This window comes from Crocodylus siamensis, chromosome 1 (genome assembly GCF_052110815.1).
Source record: "Crocodylus siamensis isolate JL-2025a chromosome 1, ASM5211081v1, whole genome shotgun sequence".
Lineage (NCBI taxonomy): Eukaryota > Metazoa > Chordata > Crocodylia > Crocodylidae > Crocodylus > Crocodylus siamensis.
In genome coordinates, this window is record NC_143395.1 from 85,255,443 (window position 1) to 85,274,861 (window position 19,419).

The 19,419-nt window shown below is 39.2% G+C and overlaps 1 protein-coding gene across 2 annotated transcripts in view; it reads right to left on the reverse strand.

Moving 5' to 3' along the window:
• Positions 1 to 19,419, reverse strand: part of HACE1 (HECT domain and ankyrin repeat containing E3 ubiquitin protein ligase 1) — an 86,950-nt gene that overhangs the window by 26,793 nt on the left and 40,738 nt on the right. For both annotated transcript variants that reach the window (XM_090037238.1, XM_090037244.1), the window contains exons 13-19: positions 17,388 to 17,456; positions 16,573 to 16,660; positions 12,529 to 12,640; positions 12,337 to 12,434; positions 12,061 to 12,148; positions 9,457 to 9,606; positions 5,294 to 5,490 (exon numbers count right to left, since the gene is read on the reverse strand). In XM_090037238.1, the coding sequence (XP_089893364.1) occupies positions 5,294 to 5,490; positions 9,457 to 9,606; positions 12,061 to 12,148; positions 12,337 to 12,434; positions 12,529 to 12,640; positions 16,573 to 16,660; positions 17,388 to 17,456 (802 nt within the window). The remainder of the gene's footprint in view (positions 1 to 5,293; positions 5,491 to 9,456; positions 9,607 to 12,060; positions 12,149 to 12,336; positions 12,435 to 12,528; positions 12,641 to 16,572; positions 16,661 to 17,387; positions 17,457 to 19,419) is intronic.

Genomic DNA, 19,419 nt, shown 5'->3' on the forward strand with positions numbered 1-19,419 from the left:
AGAAAAAAAAAAAAAAATCACATAACTTAGATTCTACCTATGGCTTTCTGAATATCTGTACCTAGTCTTAGCTTATAAGGTGTCACCCTGCCCTGCCTTCTGCCTAATTTCAGACTAATATAGGTACCTCTCTCTATAGATTATAGAGGTACCTTGACTAGTGACAGGAATACAATAAGGAAAGCACAATATATTTCAGATATGATGGCTTTCATAGGGAAAGTTAGAAATGAAGTTTAGCTCTCTACATTCATATGCTCCCTCCCTCAGAAGCCTGAGCTACACCATGCAAAACAAACAGCCTTACCACAAACAGAGATTTACATCCACATTGCACAAGAGAATGAACAACACATAGGTAACTTTACATATGGCTAAATTAAACCTTTTTGCTTTGATGTAAAAATCAAATAAAAAAAATGACCTTGCTAATTCAAAATACGACTTCCCTGATTTCACACTGCACCTGCTGCAAGACAAGAATCTATGTTTGTTATGACGTTTACATTTGCAAGACAGCTGTATTCTAAGCTGTTTGAAAAAAAGTTTAGAGTCAAATAGCATGGCAGTCCCACTAAATATTTAATAGAAAAAATTAAAAAGGGAAAATTTCCTGGGGGACAGAGATAAACTTCACTGAAGAGTTGAGCTCCTGGACTATGTTAATGATAGCTCATGGTCAAAGTCTGTTCTTTCCGTAGTTTTTGAATTAAGGTTATAAGAAGTAACAACTATTCAAAAAACGTAACAAGAAAAAAATGCTGAGGCTAATGGCAAAGTTGTAATGCATGAAAGATGTTTTCCTGTTTCAACTCCTTAATTATAACAATAGCCCATTTAACTATCACGCTACAGATCCAACATTGCAATTCAAGCCAGGTGGCCAAAGACCCCATTTGCATCTTGTGTCACACAAACTATTCACCAACTGTACTAGTTGAGTATAAAGGGACATTTTTCTTCCATTAGTTTATGAGCAGGTGTCATTATAAATCTTTTGCGGAACATTTCATAGATTTCATAGACGTCAGGGCTGGAAGGGACCTCGGGAGATCATTGAGTCCAGCCCCCTGCCCAAAGGGCAGGAAGCCAGCTGGGGTCATAGGATCCCAGCAAGATAAGCATCCAATTTGCTCTTGAAGATGTTCCATGTAGGTGCTTGAACCACCTCTGCTGGCAGACTGTTCTAGACCTTGGGGGCTCGAACAGTAAAGAAATTCTTCCTTATGTCCAGCCTGAAACGATCTTGCAGGAGTTTGTGACCATTCGACCTAGTCAACCCTTGGGGCACTCTAGTGAACAAACGTTCCCCCAGATCCTGGTGGTCACCCCTGATAAACTTATAGGTGGCCATCAGATCACCCCTGAGCCTACGCTTTTCCAGGCTAAAGAGTCCCATGTCTCTCAGCCTATCATCGTAAGATCTGTTTTCCTGACCTCTGATCATGCGCGTGGCTCTCCTCTGGACTCTCTCAAGCTTCTCCATATCCTTTTTGAATTGTGGAGCCCAAAACTGGGCGCAGTACTCCAGCTGCGACCTCACCAAGGCAGAGTACAAGGGGAGAATGACATCCCGGGACTTGCTCGAGAAGCATCTATGGATGCAAGCCAGCGTTTTGGTCGCTTTACTAGCCGCAGCATCGCATTGCAGGCTCATGTTCATCTTGTGGTCAATGATGACCCCCAAGTCTCTTTCTTCTGCAGTGCTATCCAACGTAGCACTGCCGAGCCTATAAGGATGCTGCAGGTTTTTCCTCCCAAGGTGGAGAACCTTGCATGTTTCGGTGTTAAACACCATGAGGTTCTCGTCCGCCCATTTGCTGAGCCTGTCCAGGTCAGCCTGGATCACCCGCCTATCTTCTGGTGTGGATGCTTTGCCCCAAAGTTTGGTGTCATTGGTGAACTTGGCCAGTCCACTCCTGACTCCAATGTCCACATCGTTAATGAAGATGTTGAACAGTATGGGTCCAAGGACAGAGCCTTGAGGGACCCCACTGGTCACAGGGCACCATGATGAGTGACTACCATCAATCACAACCCTCTGGGTCCAAACACGGAGCCAATTTCCCAGCCAGCGGATCATGGTGGAGCCAAGGCCACAACTGACCAGTTTGGCCAACAGGTGATCATGGGATACCAGATCAAAAGCTTTTTTGAAGTCAAGATATATGACATCAATCTCTTCTCCCTCGTCCAGGTGATAGGTCACCTGGTCATAGAAGGAAATGACATTGGTCAAACAAGACCTACCCGCAACAAACCCGTGCTGTCTGTCCCTTAGGATGTTAGCCTGGGCCAGTCCCTCAGGGATGGCCTCCTTAATAAACTTTTCTAAGATCTTCCCGAGGATAGAAGTCAGGCTAATGGGCCTGTAGTTAGCTGGATCCACTCTCCTCCCTTTCTTGAAGATCGGCACCACATTGGCCTTCTTCCAGTCTTCGGGCACTACACCAGAGCGCCAGGAGTTTTCAAAGATCCATGCCAGAGGCTGGGCTATGACGCTCACCAGCTCCTTGAGTACCCTGGGGTGCAGATTGTCAGGGCCGGCTGACTTGAAGGTATCCAGCTTCTCAAGAAGTTCCTTCACGAGGTCAGCATTTATGGAGGGGAGGGGATCCCCATCACCCGGATCTCCCTGTCCCATAGCAGGCAGGGGCGTCCCATGGGACTGATGAAAGACTGACGCAAAGTACCTATTTAATAGGTTGGCTTTTTCCTGGGTGTCAGTTGCCAGTTGCCCCATCTGGTTAAGCAGGGGTCCAACATTGCCCTTGCTTTTCCTCCCGCTCCCCACATATCTGAAGGACTTTTTGTTGTCCTTGATGCTTGAAGCTAGTTGGAGTTCAGCTGCAGCCTTGGCTTTCCTGGTTTGCTCCCTACAGGACCGGACCAGTGCAGAATAATCCTCCTTGGAGGTGAATCCTGTCCTCCATCCTTTGTAGGCTTTCCTTTTTAGCCGCAGGAGGTCCGCTAGGTCCCTGGAGAGTCAGGAGGGCTGCTGTGTCTTCTTGCTGCCTTTCCTCCATGTTGGAATAGATTTACTGTTTTACTTTCAATTTAAATACTTTTTTTCTCTAAACAGGCAGAGTCACTTAGGTATTCTCCAAGAGTTTACAAATTATATTTACATATGCAACACAATCTAGCCAGCTTTCCTACTTTTAGTTCCCAAGCCAACTTTGTTTTAAATACTTAGGTGGCATTTCCAATTGGCAATGCTTTTCTGCTTGACTAAAATAGCATGCGATTTTTCCCATTGTTCTCCATGACTTTTGAGTTGGTTGGACTGGCTGTGCATGTTGCCTTTTTACATGTACACCCAACAAAATGCAAATTTTAGAAGATAAAATTTCTCCTACCACAAATGTAGTAGGTACAATGAATTATTAGACAGAAGTTTGTTCTTCAATTAAAAAGTTTCTCTATAACTACTGGGGCAGAGACTTTACTGCAAAAAACCAAAGTCATGTATTTAAAGTCCTTTCTTAAAAGGTATTTTTAAATCTACTGGAGCTATTAAATTATACACTTTAAATATTTTCTTAACATAACTTTTGTTTAATAGTTCACAGATATCTTCAAAAACTCACATCATGATATATACTTTTACTTCTCAATCACTGAACTGTCTCTACCCCTGAACATTAATAAAAAAAAGTAATCTAAAAGCTGTTCTTTAGATAGTCATGGTTTGATAATCTTTTTCTTCCTAGTGGATTAAAGTTCATACTTCAAAGGCTGCCAATTAGTCATTTTATTATCACCCCCAAAATGCTAAGGACCAAATAGAAATTGAGTCTATATAAAACTCTAGATGTGGTCCTGTCATATTAGAACTGAGGCATGTTGGTGAGCTAGTGTGGAAACGTGATTCAGAAATGTACATCAACACTTCTAACAAGAATTTTGACCTTTGGAGATGTCCTAGTAACCCTGTGTCACTAATAAGGTCTCCTTTAAGAGTTCAAACTGAGAAGGATTTAGCTTGAATTCCTTAGTAATATACCCAAGAACACACATATACATAAATATTTAAATAATGTTAAAGTTGACATGTTAGCAAATTTTTAACTTCATGAAAACTGAAGAAACACCATAGAGTCTCAGCAGTAAGTTTTTTAATGGCAACACAAATAAAAAAATTATTGCAACATACATCTATTTCAAAACAAGAAACATTGAGAGACTGGAAACAAGTATTGTAGCTCCCCTCCAATGTAAAAACTGACATTGGATTGATTCCCTATTGCCCTGTACTCCATAGTCCCTTATAACACTACAAATTAAATGAAAAAACAAGTATAAACAGTACAAGATGGCAGGGGAATCAAGGTTATATTATATACGGTAGTTATTTGAATGACATTTCTGCCTTAATAAAAAGGAGGATTAGGCATATGAAGACTCACAGACAAAGTCTTCAAGGCAAGCTAAGAAAATTTTAAAATAAATGATGACACCAAGTGGCTATCTGCCAGTATAACAGCCTAGTATTTCACCAGCAAGAAGCTGAATTACTATTGTATACATACCGTACACTACTGAAGTCAAACTAGAGCAAATATGCTTCAGTTAATTAACATAGTTCTAAAACAAAGTCTATTGTTTAGACTTTTAAACAAAGTCTAGTACACACATTTGTTTGGGTTTTTTGTAATCCCAGTTATAACTCTGGCATATTCTATTACATTAAACCAAAATGCTACATGTAAAAAAGCTCCAGTCTTGACTGTTAACAATTTAAGGTTTCAACAATTCCCTGCCTTAAATCATTTTGTTTAAAATCTTATTCCTTTTCCCCTTAGCAAATAAATTTATACCATATTTTTCTGTACTAATGCAAGGCCCCCATGCACAAAGATCTTGATTTCTAATGAGGTTTCTGGTGCTTTGCACTTGTAAATATCATCTACTTACATATCTTAATTATTCCATTACTTAGTGAAATTGGTGTGTTTTGGAAAACTTGCACAGCATTATCTGCATTTGTGGCAATGCTTGCTGTTTTCTCTTGCTAGTATTCTTCAGGACAGCTTAATCATATGCCATACTATATACTGTCACTTTTAGAAATCTTCATTTGATTAAAAAAAAATAATAATAATACCACTGAATCTATGAGCTCCTTAAAGAACTTTCCTCACAGCAGTGGTTGAATCTGGGGATCATTTTGCCAGGTACCTTTTAGAAATTATGGCCATACTTTGCTTTAAGTACTGTATATAATTGATGCTTCTAGTTGCTTATATTTCAGTCTAACTTTTTTTTCCAATAAATTTTGGATAAAACTCACTTTGTTTTCCTGAGTAACAAGAATACTTGCTCCCCCCGGTTTCAGTGGCACTTCTTCCATTGCTCCAAACACATCAGTCTCAACTGAGAAAGTCAGTTCCAGACCCAGATCACTGATATCATTATCTAAAATCCACTGCAAGTTCTTGGCATACTCTGGATCAATAGATGCTACATCCTGATAATTTACCGGAATACCTGGAAAAAATAAAACCAAAATCCACATAAAGTTATTTTCTCTATTCTGCTTGTTCTGTGGTAGAAGACTGCCCTCTAGAGATAGTCTAAAAGAATGCAGTGATAAAAGAAAAAAAACCCCAGGAGGCCTGATCCACAACACAATGTAATTTACCTCTTTATCATTTGGAAAGAATCCACAGAGAGTCATTTTAAATATTTGGTCTCCTGGTGGACCAAAGCCACCAGAAGTTGTGCCTTTCTGTGACATTGATTCAAGCCTTGAGTTCATCATGGAGGGCAAAGAATAATCACCCTGCTCCTTCAGTCTCCTAAAAAAAATAAGCCTATGCTACAGGAATTTGCATTCTGTAACACTTTACAGGTACAACCATCTCTGATATACACCCTCTCTGCCCACTAAAAAGCACTTTGCAACTGGAAGAAAATACCAATGAAGTTATTATGAAGATTTTTTCTATACTTGAAATACATGTTAATGTCCTTGGCTTTTTAAGTTTCTCCTTTTTTCCTTGCCATCCTTTCAGCAGCAATCTGTTTCAGCTATGCTAACTCACTTCTAATACAAAAACTAAATTGTGAAACTTTTAAGCAACTTCCAAATTAACTTTCATGTAATGTAAAGAGGCTGAAGGGCACATAAAATTGCTAGGTGCTCAGCCAAGCATAGAAAGCAATTTTAGAACTGCTTATTTTCATCCATCTCCACAAACAAGTATCCCCTTTGTAGTGTTTATATTATGCAAACACTGCTGATAACTAGACCTGCCCCTATATTTTCCCCACTATGAACAAGGGGAGGTAAGAAAGGCCCTCCAAGCTCTTCTTTGCCTTTCAACCAGCCAAAGCCATAGAGACCTCTTCCATTTCTAGGAACAACTTTCTTCGCCTTGTGTTCTATAACAGGAAAGGCACTTTATTAGTCTCTGTTATTCTTAGAGTCATTTCTGTCCATTCACACACCTAAAATGTGATGGTATTGAGCTACAGAACTATCCCCATCCACCGAGACAGTTCATGGAATGTCTTGTGAGAGCACAACACTGCAGCAAGGAATTCCATCCAAACCTCCACTCCCATTACTTCTTCCCAACTAGCACAGTATGTCATAACTCTCACAGCACGCTACTTACTCGTGAAGTTATGTAGAAATCCAAAACAAGAGAACAGAGTATACAACAAGTACAGCAACAGCATAAAGAAGGCTGAGAACTAGTTATATTTAAGTAATCCTTCTCTTTCCAAGTCCTCCATGCATGGAAGAGTAACATGTAGTATGAATCATGGGGACGAAGAGCTCTGCCTAACTATGGACTGCATCAGCATTCCTTCACACTGGGCATTTGAGCACACTGCAAAACAGAGTATAATGTCCTAAACTCAAGCTGTTGCTTTGCAGCTCAACACCATGGGAACCTATCGATGGGTTCCTGCTATACCCATGCTGTGTTGTGAAGAAAGACTTCTATATTGTAAGGTACTGTTTTTCTAGGTAAGATGCAGTAATGGTCCATATCTCTCTTAATCCATCTTGAAAGTCTATCCCAGGGATCAGCAACCCCTGGAACACATGTCCAGCATGGCACGCGAGGCCATTTTGCTTCGAATGCCACAGCCAGCCCCGGCTCCGGGGAGCTGCTGCCAGCAACAGAGCCCAGCAGAGCTTGCAGTGTCCCAGCTGCCTGCTGGGAGCAGCCTGTGGTCCTGGCTGGCAGCAGCTCCCCAGAGCCAGGGCCGGCTGCAGCTGGGAGGCTCCAAACAGCTGTGCCAGGCTCTGGGATCAGCTCCGCACTGGCATGAGCAGGCACACCTTGGAGCGGGCGGTGGGGGAGGGGCCCGAGGCAGCGCAGCCCTGGCCTCTCCTCAGCTCCCGGTACGGAGGTGATGAGCCCAGCGCAGCTGTTTGTAGCCAGCCCAGGATCTGGGCAGCTGCAGCAAGCAGAGTGCAAACAGCTGCACCAGTCTCCAAAGCTCCGGCATCAGCTTTGTGCTGGCGGTGACTGCACAGCCACCTCAGCATGGACAGCAGGGTGCAACAGGACTCCTGCAATAGGAGTGTAATTTACTCCTGCAATAGGAGCACTATTTGAGAATCACTGGGCATGTCTACACGAGACACTCCTGCACAGTGGTTACTGAGCATTTATTTAGTACTTGTACCTGGCAGGAGTTACTTCGCAGTAGCATCGACAAACATCTTTTAAGTGATGCTATTGCACAGCAGCCTAATACTGAGCAGTAGCATGCTGTGACACACTACTGCACAGTATTTTTAGCTACTGAACAATCAGTGTCTCGTGTAGACATGCCCACTGAAACATACATGGCATCGGAGAATAAAGGAGAGAGGACAATTCTTTTTTTCCCCTTGTTGTGGGTTTTTTGTTTTTTTATATATGATACACACACACACACACACACACACACAGCTGTGTACTCTCCCCCTTTTCACCCAAATGATTCTCCGAGTACTAGGCTCTCTATCTGACCATATGTCAAGGGACAAATCCACAAAGTACTAAATGGCTCCAAGAAACAAAGCCATTATACAGGTTTTCTTGTGACAGCATCAAGAATGGAAGCAGATTTCAAAGCAGTGCCAACTTGTAACTTAACGCCACTTCAGAATCACTAGCGCCAATTTATTTAACAACATGGGACCAAAGAAATCCTGGTTTCAAGCTCATGAAAGAAGGCAATGTGGTGGTCAGAACAGTAGCATACATCTGATCCTATTTAAAAGAATCTTGGTACCCCAGTAGGCCTGTGTGAATAGGGAAGTATTTGATTTGGATATGGCCAATTTGGAGGACAGTGATTCCATTCAGAAATTCGGATCACTGTCCCGAATCAAGTCAGCCAAATTGGCTTCAGAAGATTCAGAGCTGAGAGATTCGGTGATCTGGCCATAGACTATAATGGGGAATCACTGAAATACCTATAAACCTTGTCATTTTTTTTTGGCAGATTTGAATGAAAACAGCAGGGATGGTAGCCCATTCTAAGGGCATGAAGCCAGTCAAGTTTCAAGGAGATAAGTGCATTGGTTTTTGGGAAACTGCAACCCAAACTGCCGAAAGCAAAACTTGTGTCACTTGTGCGTGTTAAGGCAGATTTGGATGAAGACAGCAGGGATGGTAGCCTGTAACAGGGGGCCTTCCCAGTACCCATTAGATCTCTGCCCACCCACCTGTTTCTGGGCCAGCTACCTGCCCCTATCTTGCTCAGGCAGAAACAGCTCACAAAAAGGGACAGAAGGCTGCAGACAGAGGCTTATATGCTATTACTACGTCCCTCCCCCAGAGCACTGTGATTGGAAGGGGACTCAGGGAAAGATCACAGTCAGTGACCAGCTACAGATGTCAGTCTTTTCCCCCCTGCTCCCCCTCCCTCTTCTCAGTTTGTTCCCCTGAAAGACTGCCTTCTGAACCTCCAAAACTTTCCCAAATCTTTTCCAAATCAATTCAGAGTTTATTTGGTCTCCCAATTTGATTGGGATTCGGTGATTCAGCCTCCAAAATTGGGCCAAATCTTCTCCGAATTGAATTGGTGACTGATGCTTTGCACATCCCTAATCACCGTGTTATTAATAAGCCTGGCCAGCATAAGCGTGGAACCTCAAAACTCTCCCCCTTCTAGAACATGAGAGAAAAGAAACAAAATTATATATTACTGAAACAGTGGTTACAATTGCTATTAATAAACTTTGCCTCCCACACCCTTAATTTAATGCAATCCTGAAATTTAAAAAAAAAATTGATAAAAAGCTAAATAAATGCTTAAAAATAAAAAACATTGATATTATCAGTCAAAATTATTTAAAAAATAAAAATCAAATTCTACCAAACCTAAGTATAGTTCACCAAAGATGAAAGATTAGCACACAAGCAACTGCACCACCTAACTCCACTTACTGGTGCAAACTAAATTATCTAACTCTCCAAAATAGGAATTTAATTACTATACCAAGAATATGCTTGTAGAAAGACCTTGTGAAGTAAATGTTCACCAACTGCCTGTGGTTCAGAGCTAAACCCAAGATCTGTCCAGCAAACCTAAAGTAGTTCAAGTGATCAGGATTCACAGAAGAGTTACTGTTTGGCTGGAAAGTTGTTCCTGTAAAACAAAGGATTTATTAGATTTTTGTTGTTAGCCTGGACTTTGCCACTGCTGTTTTTTTTTTGTTTTGTTTTTAACTCCAACTTGTACTTCTCAAATACACTGAACAGTCACAATTTGTTTGTAGAAAACCAAGAGCAGCAACCATTTAGTAGGCTCCCCTGGTATCGCCAATATGAGAATGAGAGAAGTTAAAACTCAATTTTAAAAAGTTGTGACAAGCTGATTTTTTTTTCAGCGGGGGAGGGAGTTGTACACGTTTTTATTTTTAAAAAAATTAGGCCTTATTTATATTTTCAAGTTATTTTGGATTAACATTGGAGTGAGTTTAAACAATAGCTATTTCAGAATAACTCTGTGCTTAGACAAACTTGTTCTGGAAGAGAAAGACTGAAATTTATGATGTGGATTAAGTTAAACCAGAAAAAGGTGCTCCTGTTCTGAAATAAGCATCCATAAAGGGAATTATTCAGGAGCAGCTAGCCCTGAATAGCTCCACCAGCAGACAAGTCCCCTTTCAGTTCAGGGCCACCAAGCTGTAGTTATCTCCTTTACAATTATCAACTGAGCAAGAGACATCGGATTAAATCTTGACTTGCATTAAGCAAGATGCAGGATAGAGTCTTTTACAGACACAGGCCTGTATGGCAATGATTCAAGTTAATCCTGACTGTCCTAGAGCAAAATTTTAATTCAGTTACTTCAAGAACTTAACATAGGACAAAAGGGTTGGCCATCTGTAGGACCCCCGAATAAAAGGCTTCGCCTTGGGAGAAATCCAATGCCTGTGTTTAGCCTTGGAAGTTCCTTCTTAAAAGACAGAAGTTAGAAGTGTAATGGTTTTAAAATACAAGTTAAGGGCCTTCCTGGGTGGTACACGTAAGTGCACATCACCAAAACTTGTAATAGGCAAGATCTCACATTACGAAAGAACAGAAGGATGTTTCTCTATATAATTAAGGTGGATTATGTAGCTTCAAGCTTTCAACTGTATGTTACAGGCTGAGGGAATTTATATAATGTTCACTGTTCAGAGTACTATAACAAGAACCAGACAATTTTCTTCAACATAGTTATACTTTTATCTGTGGTCCACTTCAAAGCTATTTTTCCTCCTATTCTTCTACTTTGAAAAAGCAATTAGCTAGCTGCAGATTCTGAAACACCAAACCATGCGCAAAATTTGACAAGTTTCCCTTTTCTTTTAACTTAGGTTGTAATTTTTTTCTTTCTGAAAAACATTTCAAAGAGGCTTAACAAAGAATCAAGTTAAAATGGTATACTAAGACCGTCACCAGCGATCACTAACTTATGCCTTCAGTATGATGCTAATATGGTTAGAACCTGGATCATTCATGTCTGGATGGTTCACAACCAATTTAATTTGCAGTAAATGGACAAAATAAAAGCTAACCATGCAACTGTTTTCTCCAGTTATTAGTTCAATGGGTGCCCTATCTCCACATAGCTGGAACTCAGCAGCAGTGTTCTTTGAAATAAAAGGTCAGCAAAAAGTTGAAACACATCAGTGGCCCCACAGAGCTGTTAGCTGTGGCTCTGCATCTTCACTCCAAGCTAGTTCACAAACCCTTATCTTTCCAAGGAGGTACACAACATAACCCTGTGAAGTATCCAAATTTTACTAGGTTATATATTAATGGTAATATAGGCCCTGGTTTTGTAGTATTTGGGTATACACATAAGGGGTTCCAAAACTAACTGGCTACTCACAGACTTGAACTATGACCATACAAAAGTGTTTGCTTAATCAGCGCCTACCCACTTCTACTCCATAGGTGGCTATAGTAAAGACATTTCAGTCTTAGTCTTTTTAAACAGTCTACAGAATCCTCCATGCACCCAGAACTTTTTCTTTTAATTCTCAAGAAGTAATCCCAGACTGCTCCTGTTTATCAATAGAGTTATCTGCAGACCCCTAAGCACTGTTAAAGTAGAAAGGGATGGGGAGGTAGAAAGCTTTGCATCTAGAAAGTTTCTGGGATAAAATATAAATATACCCTAGCAACCAGAATCCACTTACAGAAGAGCTGTTCCATGGAGAATACCAGCTGGTTTTACTTTAGAGTAGTTGTTCTCCATTTTTTAATACTCAAAGCACCCCTGAGAAAATGCTAACACTTAGTTTTCATTCTTTTTTTTGACTGGAAAAATAGATTGATTTTTCTGTTGCAAAGAATTCAGAAAGAACACAACAGGTGAGCATGTTTTTAACATGATGGACTTGTATTTCAAGTCTCTGGCTTTATTTTGTGACTGTTGTTTGCACACCTAATAGTACTAACATTGTAACCCTTGAAAGGATTTTATGGTACAATGATTAAGAATCACTGCTGCAGAGTCTACTTACATTGTAAGATGTCTTTTACTTGGATTATGAATATTTGCTGACCCTTTTTTTAAGATTAGAAACAATAAGAAATACGAACGTACCATCTGCCGACTGGGTAAATAGTGCATAATCTGGGTTAACTATCTCACTGGATAAGATATCAAACCATTCGCGTACCACACCTTGACCCTGCATGTCAAATGGATAACACAGTATGGTAAGCAGAACAATCAATCATATAAATAGCTTAACAATTGAGTTTAAGAGTACTATTAAATTGCGAGTTAAATTTAATAACAGTTCCATTACTGTAACAATACTATTTATGTGTATATCTTAAAGCATTTTCTAAGGCAGTTTCCAGTATTTTTACCCACCATGCCTTCTTCTCCATGGAAACGTACAGCAATCCCCTGCTTTAACTTTGCACAATTTGCTTTAGACACAACTTCACAGCTGCTCCTAAAAATAGAATCTAAATATGAAACAATTAATGTTGCAGTCTTAATCTCATAACAACAAAAATAGTATACATTTTGTAGGTGCATTTTCTCCTGGTCATGCAATACCTCTGTGAACCAAGAGGATGTCATTTTCATTGACTGGCCTGTGTACCATGTCTGAATCTGGCTGTCCCAAATGCAAGTGTTCATAGAACCATTCACAACGATCTTTAAATGGCTGCAAAAGATATGACATGTGCAATGTATTAGTCATTTCTTGAGCCTGGTAATGTATCATTAAGTTAAATGCACTTCAGATATTAAGCTCCAATGAGGGACTCTAATAATAAGCAATTAGTAGACAATATGCATGCATTTTAACAAGATTTCACAAAGGGAATAAGAGTAAAACCAAGCACATATCTTACTAATAAAAATACTCAAAGCACATTTTCTATAGCTCATTTTTGCATTTGGAAAAGAAGACCCTTGACAATTTAAAGCTTATGTCCAGACACTTTGAATGTTATATCCGTCATTGAATACATTTGCAACCAATTAGTTCACTTTCAAGTTCAACAAAGCTTACAATAATGGATTCTTATGAACAAAGTTTTCTTTGAAGCAACCCTTCACATCCTCACTTAGTATATTGCACACAAACATCCTTCTGGCATTTTTCATCCCCAATTTCATAACCAATAGTATCTGACAATTAAAGGACCTCACTGAATAAAAAATTAAAGAGATATTTGTAAACAAAAACTGCTAACAAAAAAGCCTTATTTTATTCTACTCTCAACTGTGAACAATTTAATACATTTGATTTTTGATCCAAAACTGACCTTGTCCACACTAAAAGCACAGATATATTTCTGTAACTCGGTCATGACACATGCATACAGGTTTGCCTTTTCCATATCCTTTCTGCCTCATGACCAGAGCTGAAAAATACTTGTGCTTATGTATCAGTGCATCCTAGGAAACATGGGCTATTCTCCTACATCAGTGGTTTTTAACCTATGGTCTGCAAGAAAGGACTACGATCAATCAAAAGTATAAGAATATCCACACTTACAAATCAAAGGGGTCTGCACCGCCATTCAAAATTTTTTAGGGGTTCACAAAAGAAAAAAAAAGGTTGAAAACCACTAACGTACATCATCTCAACAGGTGACAGAGCACCAGAAAGGTAAAAGTGTCACAGGAGCACTAGATGGCATATGTTCTAAGATGCTGGGACATTAGTTAAACTAGTTATGCAGAGATTACCGAGAGAGGTTACTGGCATCTGGTCTCCAGAAGGGAAGAAAGGAGCACAGAACAGGTTACAGGAAGAAACTGAGACACAGAGTAAATAACTGGTAGGGTGACACACTGTTGATTTATTGCAAACATGGCAGCTGAATATGAAGCACAAGTTATGTAGATAAAACAAGTTTACAGCAAACCATGCCACTGTTTGGTTATAAATACAGTTAAACAAGCCAATTCATGGCATCTGAAAAAGTAGGCTATCACCTATAAAAGCCTATGCGCTTCCCTAAACTGGTTAGTCTTTCAGGTGCCACCCTTCCTGGTCTTCTGCCTGACTTCACACTAAAATAGCTAACTACCTCTCTGTAGTGCACAGAGAAATTTAATCTAGAACTTTCAAGATTTAAGATGTTTAATGAAAGAGCATTAGCCCACTGATTTTTTTTTTTTTTTTTAAATGCCTCCTTCAGGCAACCGTCCAATAAAGGAATGTCTCAAGAACTCACCCTTTGTCCCAACACCCAAATCCCCCACTGAAAGCTCCATTTACATCACAGACTATCATGAGAATCACTGGCTTTGAAATTCAGATTTGATGTTCTAAATCCTTAGTCATCTGATGCTTTGTTCACTATCATAAGCATGTCTTAACACTAGAAGTGGAAGGTTTTTCCTGTAACATGCTGAAACTGAAACAATTTTTCAAATGAAAGGCCCTGGATAAAAATTATCTGACCAGAGCATGGGCAAAATGATAGCAACAACAAAACATATAATTTACTGCACTTTAAAGTACTTTTGAGAGCTCTAATTCAATAGCAAATAAAGACTTACAAAAAGATTAGAATTCCCTAGAAATCTATACCAAAACACAGCCCTTTTTCAGCAGACACTAGCTGAACTGATCAGATGGTTTCTTCTTTTAGACTCTGAATATTTAATTTAATATAATCTCAGTAATTTTAGAGTATTTTGCTGAGAGCAAGACCTGACATGCAGGTCTGCTTTTCCTTCACTGATCATCAGTCAGGCTGAATACAATACACCTTTACTTCATATACAGGACAAAATATGGAGCTTTGCTAAATAAAATCTGGAATGGATTGAAAAAAAAATCAACCAATGAATGAAAAAAATCCTCAGTATCCCACCCTGAAAAATTAATTGCATAAGTAGGAATAAGGGTTAAACAGTCTCTTCAAGTCTACATACAAACTGCCTAATACTGTGGACAGTAGAGGACAGGGGTAGTTCTCTATACCTATAAACCCTCCATATATGAATTTTTTCAACAAGACTACAAATGAGCAGGTCTCAGGGACAACTTCCACTGCTTCCTCAGATTTCATAGACATTAGGGCTGGAAGGGACCTTGAAGATCATCAAGTCCAGCCCCCTACCTCAGGGGCAGGAAGTCAGTTAGGGTCAAAGGACCCCAGCGAGATAAGCATCCAAATGTTTCTTGAAAGAGTTCAGAGTAGGTGCCTGCACTACTTCTGGTGGGAGTCTATTCCAGTCCCTGGGGCTCAGACAGTAAAGGAATTTTTCCTTATGTTCAACCTAAGATGGTCAGATTTCAGAAAATCTTTACAAAGAACCTCGTCTCAAAATACCAACAAAATATATATTTTTTTAAATGCAGGAGGTCTTTCCAATGAGGAAGAAGCAAAGCTATAATGACTACTACTGGGGATAAGTGAAAGGCTTCCTAATAAAGGTGTCCCTTGTTCAAATTTGTTTCTATTTACTGAAGAACAAAATTCTCTCCATAAGCCACCTGTTGCCCACCAGCAGTCCTTGGATAATAATGACCATTGTGCAGCAGATGCTCATTTACACATGGGCAGTGCTTACGTTATTTAGTAACTGGGTATGCTAGGTTTAACGTCCAGATTTCTCACTTAATTGCCTGAAAGAGAAAAGATGGCAATAAGTGATATCAAGAATACCATGTTAGCACTCTGTCGACATGGGAAGTTACTGCCGGATAGTTATTCAGCTTTAAATTGGAATCCTATCTTAATTAGATCCTACCTTAATCGCTTCTCAGTCTTTTGTGGGTTAAGATCAAGTGTTTACTTCCCTCTTTAGCCAAACCCTCAGAGTATTTTACCTTCAAATAGCATTTGACAGTTAGCAGGAAACAAATACAGAGAACATGCAAGATTCCTGAAAGTATGAATAAGGCAAGCTGCAAGAGAATTATAACTCAAAGACTAATGCAAAATATTGTGCAGCTGTGTACCACAGATATTTGGCCACAATTCTCCTAAAATACAAAAATCAATAAGGTATATGTATAAGGTTGAAGGCAGAGCTGTACAGAGATCCCCCAAACTAGTTCTGTGCATTGGAAGCAAAGGGAATATAACTATGTTAGTGTGATATGGTCAGCTGATACCCGAGAACCAAAGCTACATAAACATGGCTGTACTAGTACTGGTTCTGGAAGGAGAGCTAGCTTGGGATGTGCATCTGCAGGAAGCTGCCTTGCATCATATAGAAATGCCTTAGCTTTAAAAGGAAAGAAACAGAATTTTAAAATTTTACTTTATCAACCAATGTCACAGTGTATTTCTTTAAGTTCCAACTAGAGGTTTTCAAACTTCCTAAAGCCACAGAACCTTTTTATATCACTTCTGCTGCTGCAGAACTCTTACCCATATCCATGGAGCGAGGCAACGCAGCCTGGCAACGGGGATGCACTGCCTCCAGGCCTGTTCTATTACCCCAAATCTCTTTGCAGAATCCCTGGACGACCTATTGCAGAACCCCATGGTTTCCCAGAACAGAGTGTGAACACCACTGCTCTAATACAGTTCTTACAGACAACTAAACTTTATTCTACTCATACAGAGCCAAGGAAAATGAATGTTGCGTTAAAGGTTTAACTAAGCTGTGCTTAACATTTACCTGTGCTTTTATAATGTGCATAAATCTGGACATCAGTTCAGGACACTCCAGAAGAAAATGGAAGTGGTCAAAAATTATTTTAGGATTTCTGAAAGAAAATGTTTTAAATTAGAATGTAAAAAGTACGAACAACTAATGAAACATTCTAGTGACAGAAATAAACATACCTAAAATACATTTTAAAAAATGGCAGAGTACAGTACATTTTCAAAAAAAACCCCAAAACACCACCATAGTGTAAAGTGTGTTTTCTTGACTCTCTGCCCCAAATAGTGAATTTTACCTCATCTTTTATTTTAGAGAAGCAAGAGGGGTTCTCTAAAGAATATGCAAGGTTGTGAGCTGAGTAGTCCTTGGAGGATTCTGTGGGAAGAGCCAAATGCTGGCATAATGCTTAAGCTAGATTTTGCATTTCTTTTAAAGGTCCTTTTGTGAGAAAAACAAACTTCAGAAAGGGGGTAAATTTTGACCTCTAGTCTCTGTTTGGAAGAGAGTAAGGAAAAGGACCTGCTCACAGACCAAAAGCCTGATTTCCATCTTAACATATTTGGAGATCTGAAACATAGACCATACTCGTTTACATAACGAGAACAGCCTCATGTAAGCCTCAGTCCTTTACCTGCTTACATTCAACCATACATTGCTTAGGAGCAGGAGTAGTTCAACAGGGCTCAGTGGGACCACTGGCATGGGGAAACTGAAACAAAGTGCGAGTACCTGCCAAGACGGCACCCAGCCACATATCTCTGAAAGACCATTAAATATGGTTTCAGAGTAACATTTGGAATAAAAACATTTAAAATGTGAAGGCCTACCTGTTAACAAAACACTTCAGAACATCATCATGTTTGCAGACAAATTCTATGAAACGAGGTGATGTCATCCTGTAATACAAGTAAATGCATGTTTCATAAAGCAGTTTTCTTCAGTTAAAGAACAAAAACAGGCAAAAACAGCAGGTCATAAAACAAATCTAGATCTGGTATGAAAATTAATATCCATAAAGTTACATAAATCAGTCCCAAAAGAATCCAGAAATAAAGGCAAGAACAAGACATAACCTGACTGGAAACTGCTCTTCAACTTAACAGAGCACATGATTGTGAATGGACTGCATAAGTAACTTTCTGCAGGACTTTTGCCTCTTTCAGAATGCAGATACACACAGTGCCCACATCCCTGTGATGCAGGTGTTAAACAGTTTTCTGTCCAATGAATGGAACATGGACTCATTCACCTTGCGCTTTTTTAAGTTGCATACGGAATGAGAAAATAACTATGAGAAAACAATATTGAAAACCTAATTAGTTTAATTTGTGATTTCTTTTTTAAACAAAAAAGGAGGGTGGAAGAGACTGAAAAAAGGAATCCCTTACATAGAATGATAGTGCTATTTAGTAAATTTATTATCCTGCATACTTCCATGAGTGGCTAAATTTTCTAACCTGTCTAGCAGCAAACCAAAATCTTGACACCAAACGTTTGAGATATACATGCCCCAAAAATCAATGATCTATGCACAGTGCCCACTACACATAATAATTAAGAATGACTGTCTCCTGGAGCCACTTTTAAACTACCTAGAATCTACACGCGACTTGCAAGCCACTATATGGCCATCCCAAATATATTGGGGCAAAACATTTTGCAGAGCCAGGTTTATTCTGAAGGACTTGTGTTCATCAAGCGCTGAATTAGCTCATATGGCTCTCAAAGCATGCAGGAGCTCCTAAAAGTTTTGACAATGCTCTTTTCTGTGATTTTTCAGACCACTAGGAGGCACAAGTCTAACAAACTACTCTTGTTACTACACTGATTGCGACAGAAGTTTATATATTACACACATACACAAATATGTATAAATGGATCTCTATTTTAGTAATGTCTTTTTTTTGACAAAAGATACTAAAAGCTCCCCACCCAACTCATTATAAATGTTAAGATTTTAATTTATACCTCCAAAAGCAAAGCTATTAACATAGAAGGTGAATTAAATATTTACTGAAATGTAAGTCTGATGCAATGCCACTTGCATGATTTATTTCCTCACAACTAAATTCAGAAATGTATTTTCCTTCCAAAAGCAGGTGACAGTAAATGTTTAAAGCTGGATATGGAACTGTTTTCTTTATACTATTTTAGATGTCTATCAGCTCTTACAGAGAAAAATTAAATCCTGCATTCCCATTTTGCCAAGTAAGGAAATTTATTTAAATTAATGTTTTTAAAGATTTAAGTCTACACCATTTGCATATTGAGTAATTTATTAACAATGGTGACCAGTTACACTTCCCTGTAATTATAATCTTCATTTATAATTACACCATCTTTAACTTCCTTCCTAGGTTGCTTTAAATATATTTTCCAAAATAAACTGAATCTATTACAAGGGTGGGAAACTAAAGATTAGTTGTTGCTGTACATAAGAGGACATTTTGCCCAGTAAGTATCTGAGTGCCGGATAACCGAATGTGCCAGTTATCTGAGAGGCGTCTTTGCCTTGTCAAGCAAAGACGGCCCTCCCACCTACAAACTAGTATCTGCCAATTTAAGACTGAATTCAAAGTGACTGCACTCCAGTGACCTACAATTGAAAAGCATCATATCTTATTACAATACTCAGCAATAATAGTCAGGTGAGTTTGGCTTCCACTATCTATTTTTAAATTAAATGACAGTTCTACATGTAGTTTTCTGGACATCACAGTTACAGTGGTAGTCGGAGAAAATGTCAAATTAGGCAAAACTTCAGCTGCTTTGGCGGCTTATTCTTCACATGAATTCCAAGATGTCAAACTGGTATTTTTCTGCAAATATCCCATGTGGTTAAGACAAAATGAAAGAAAA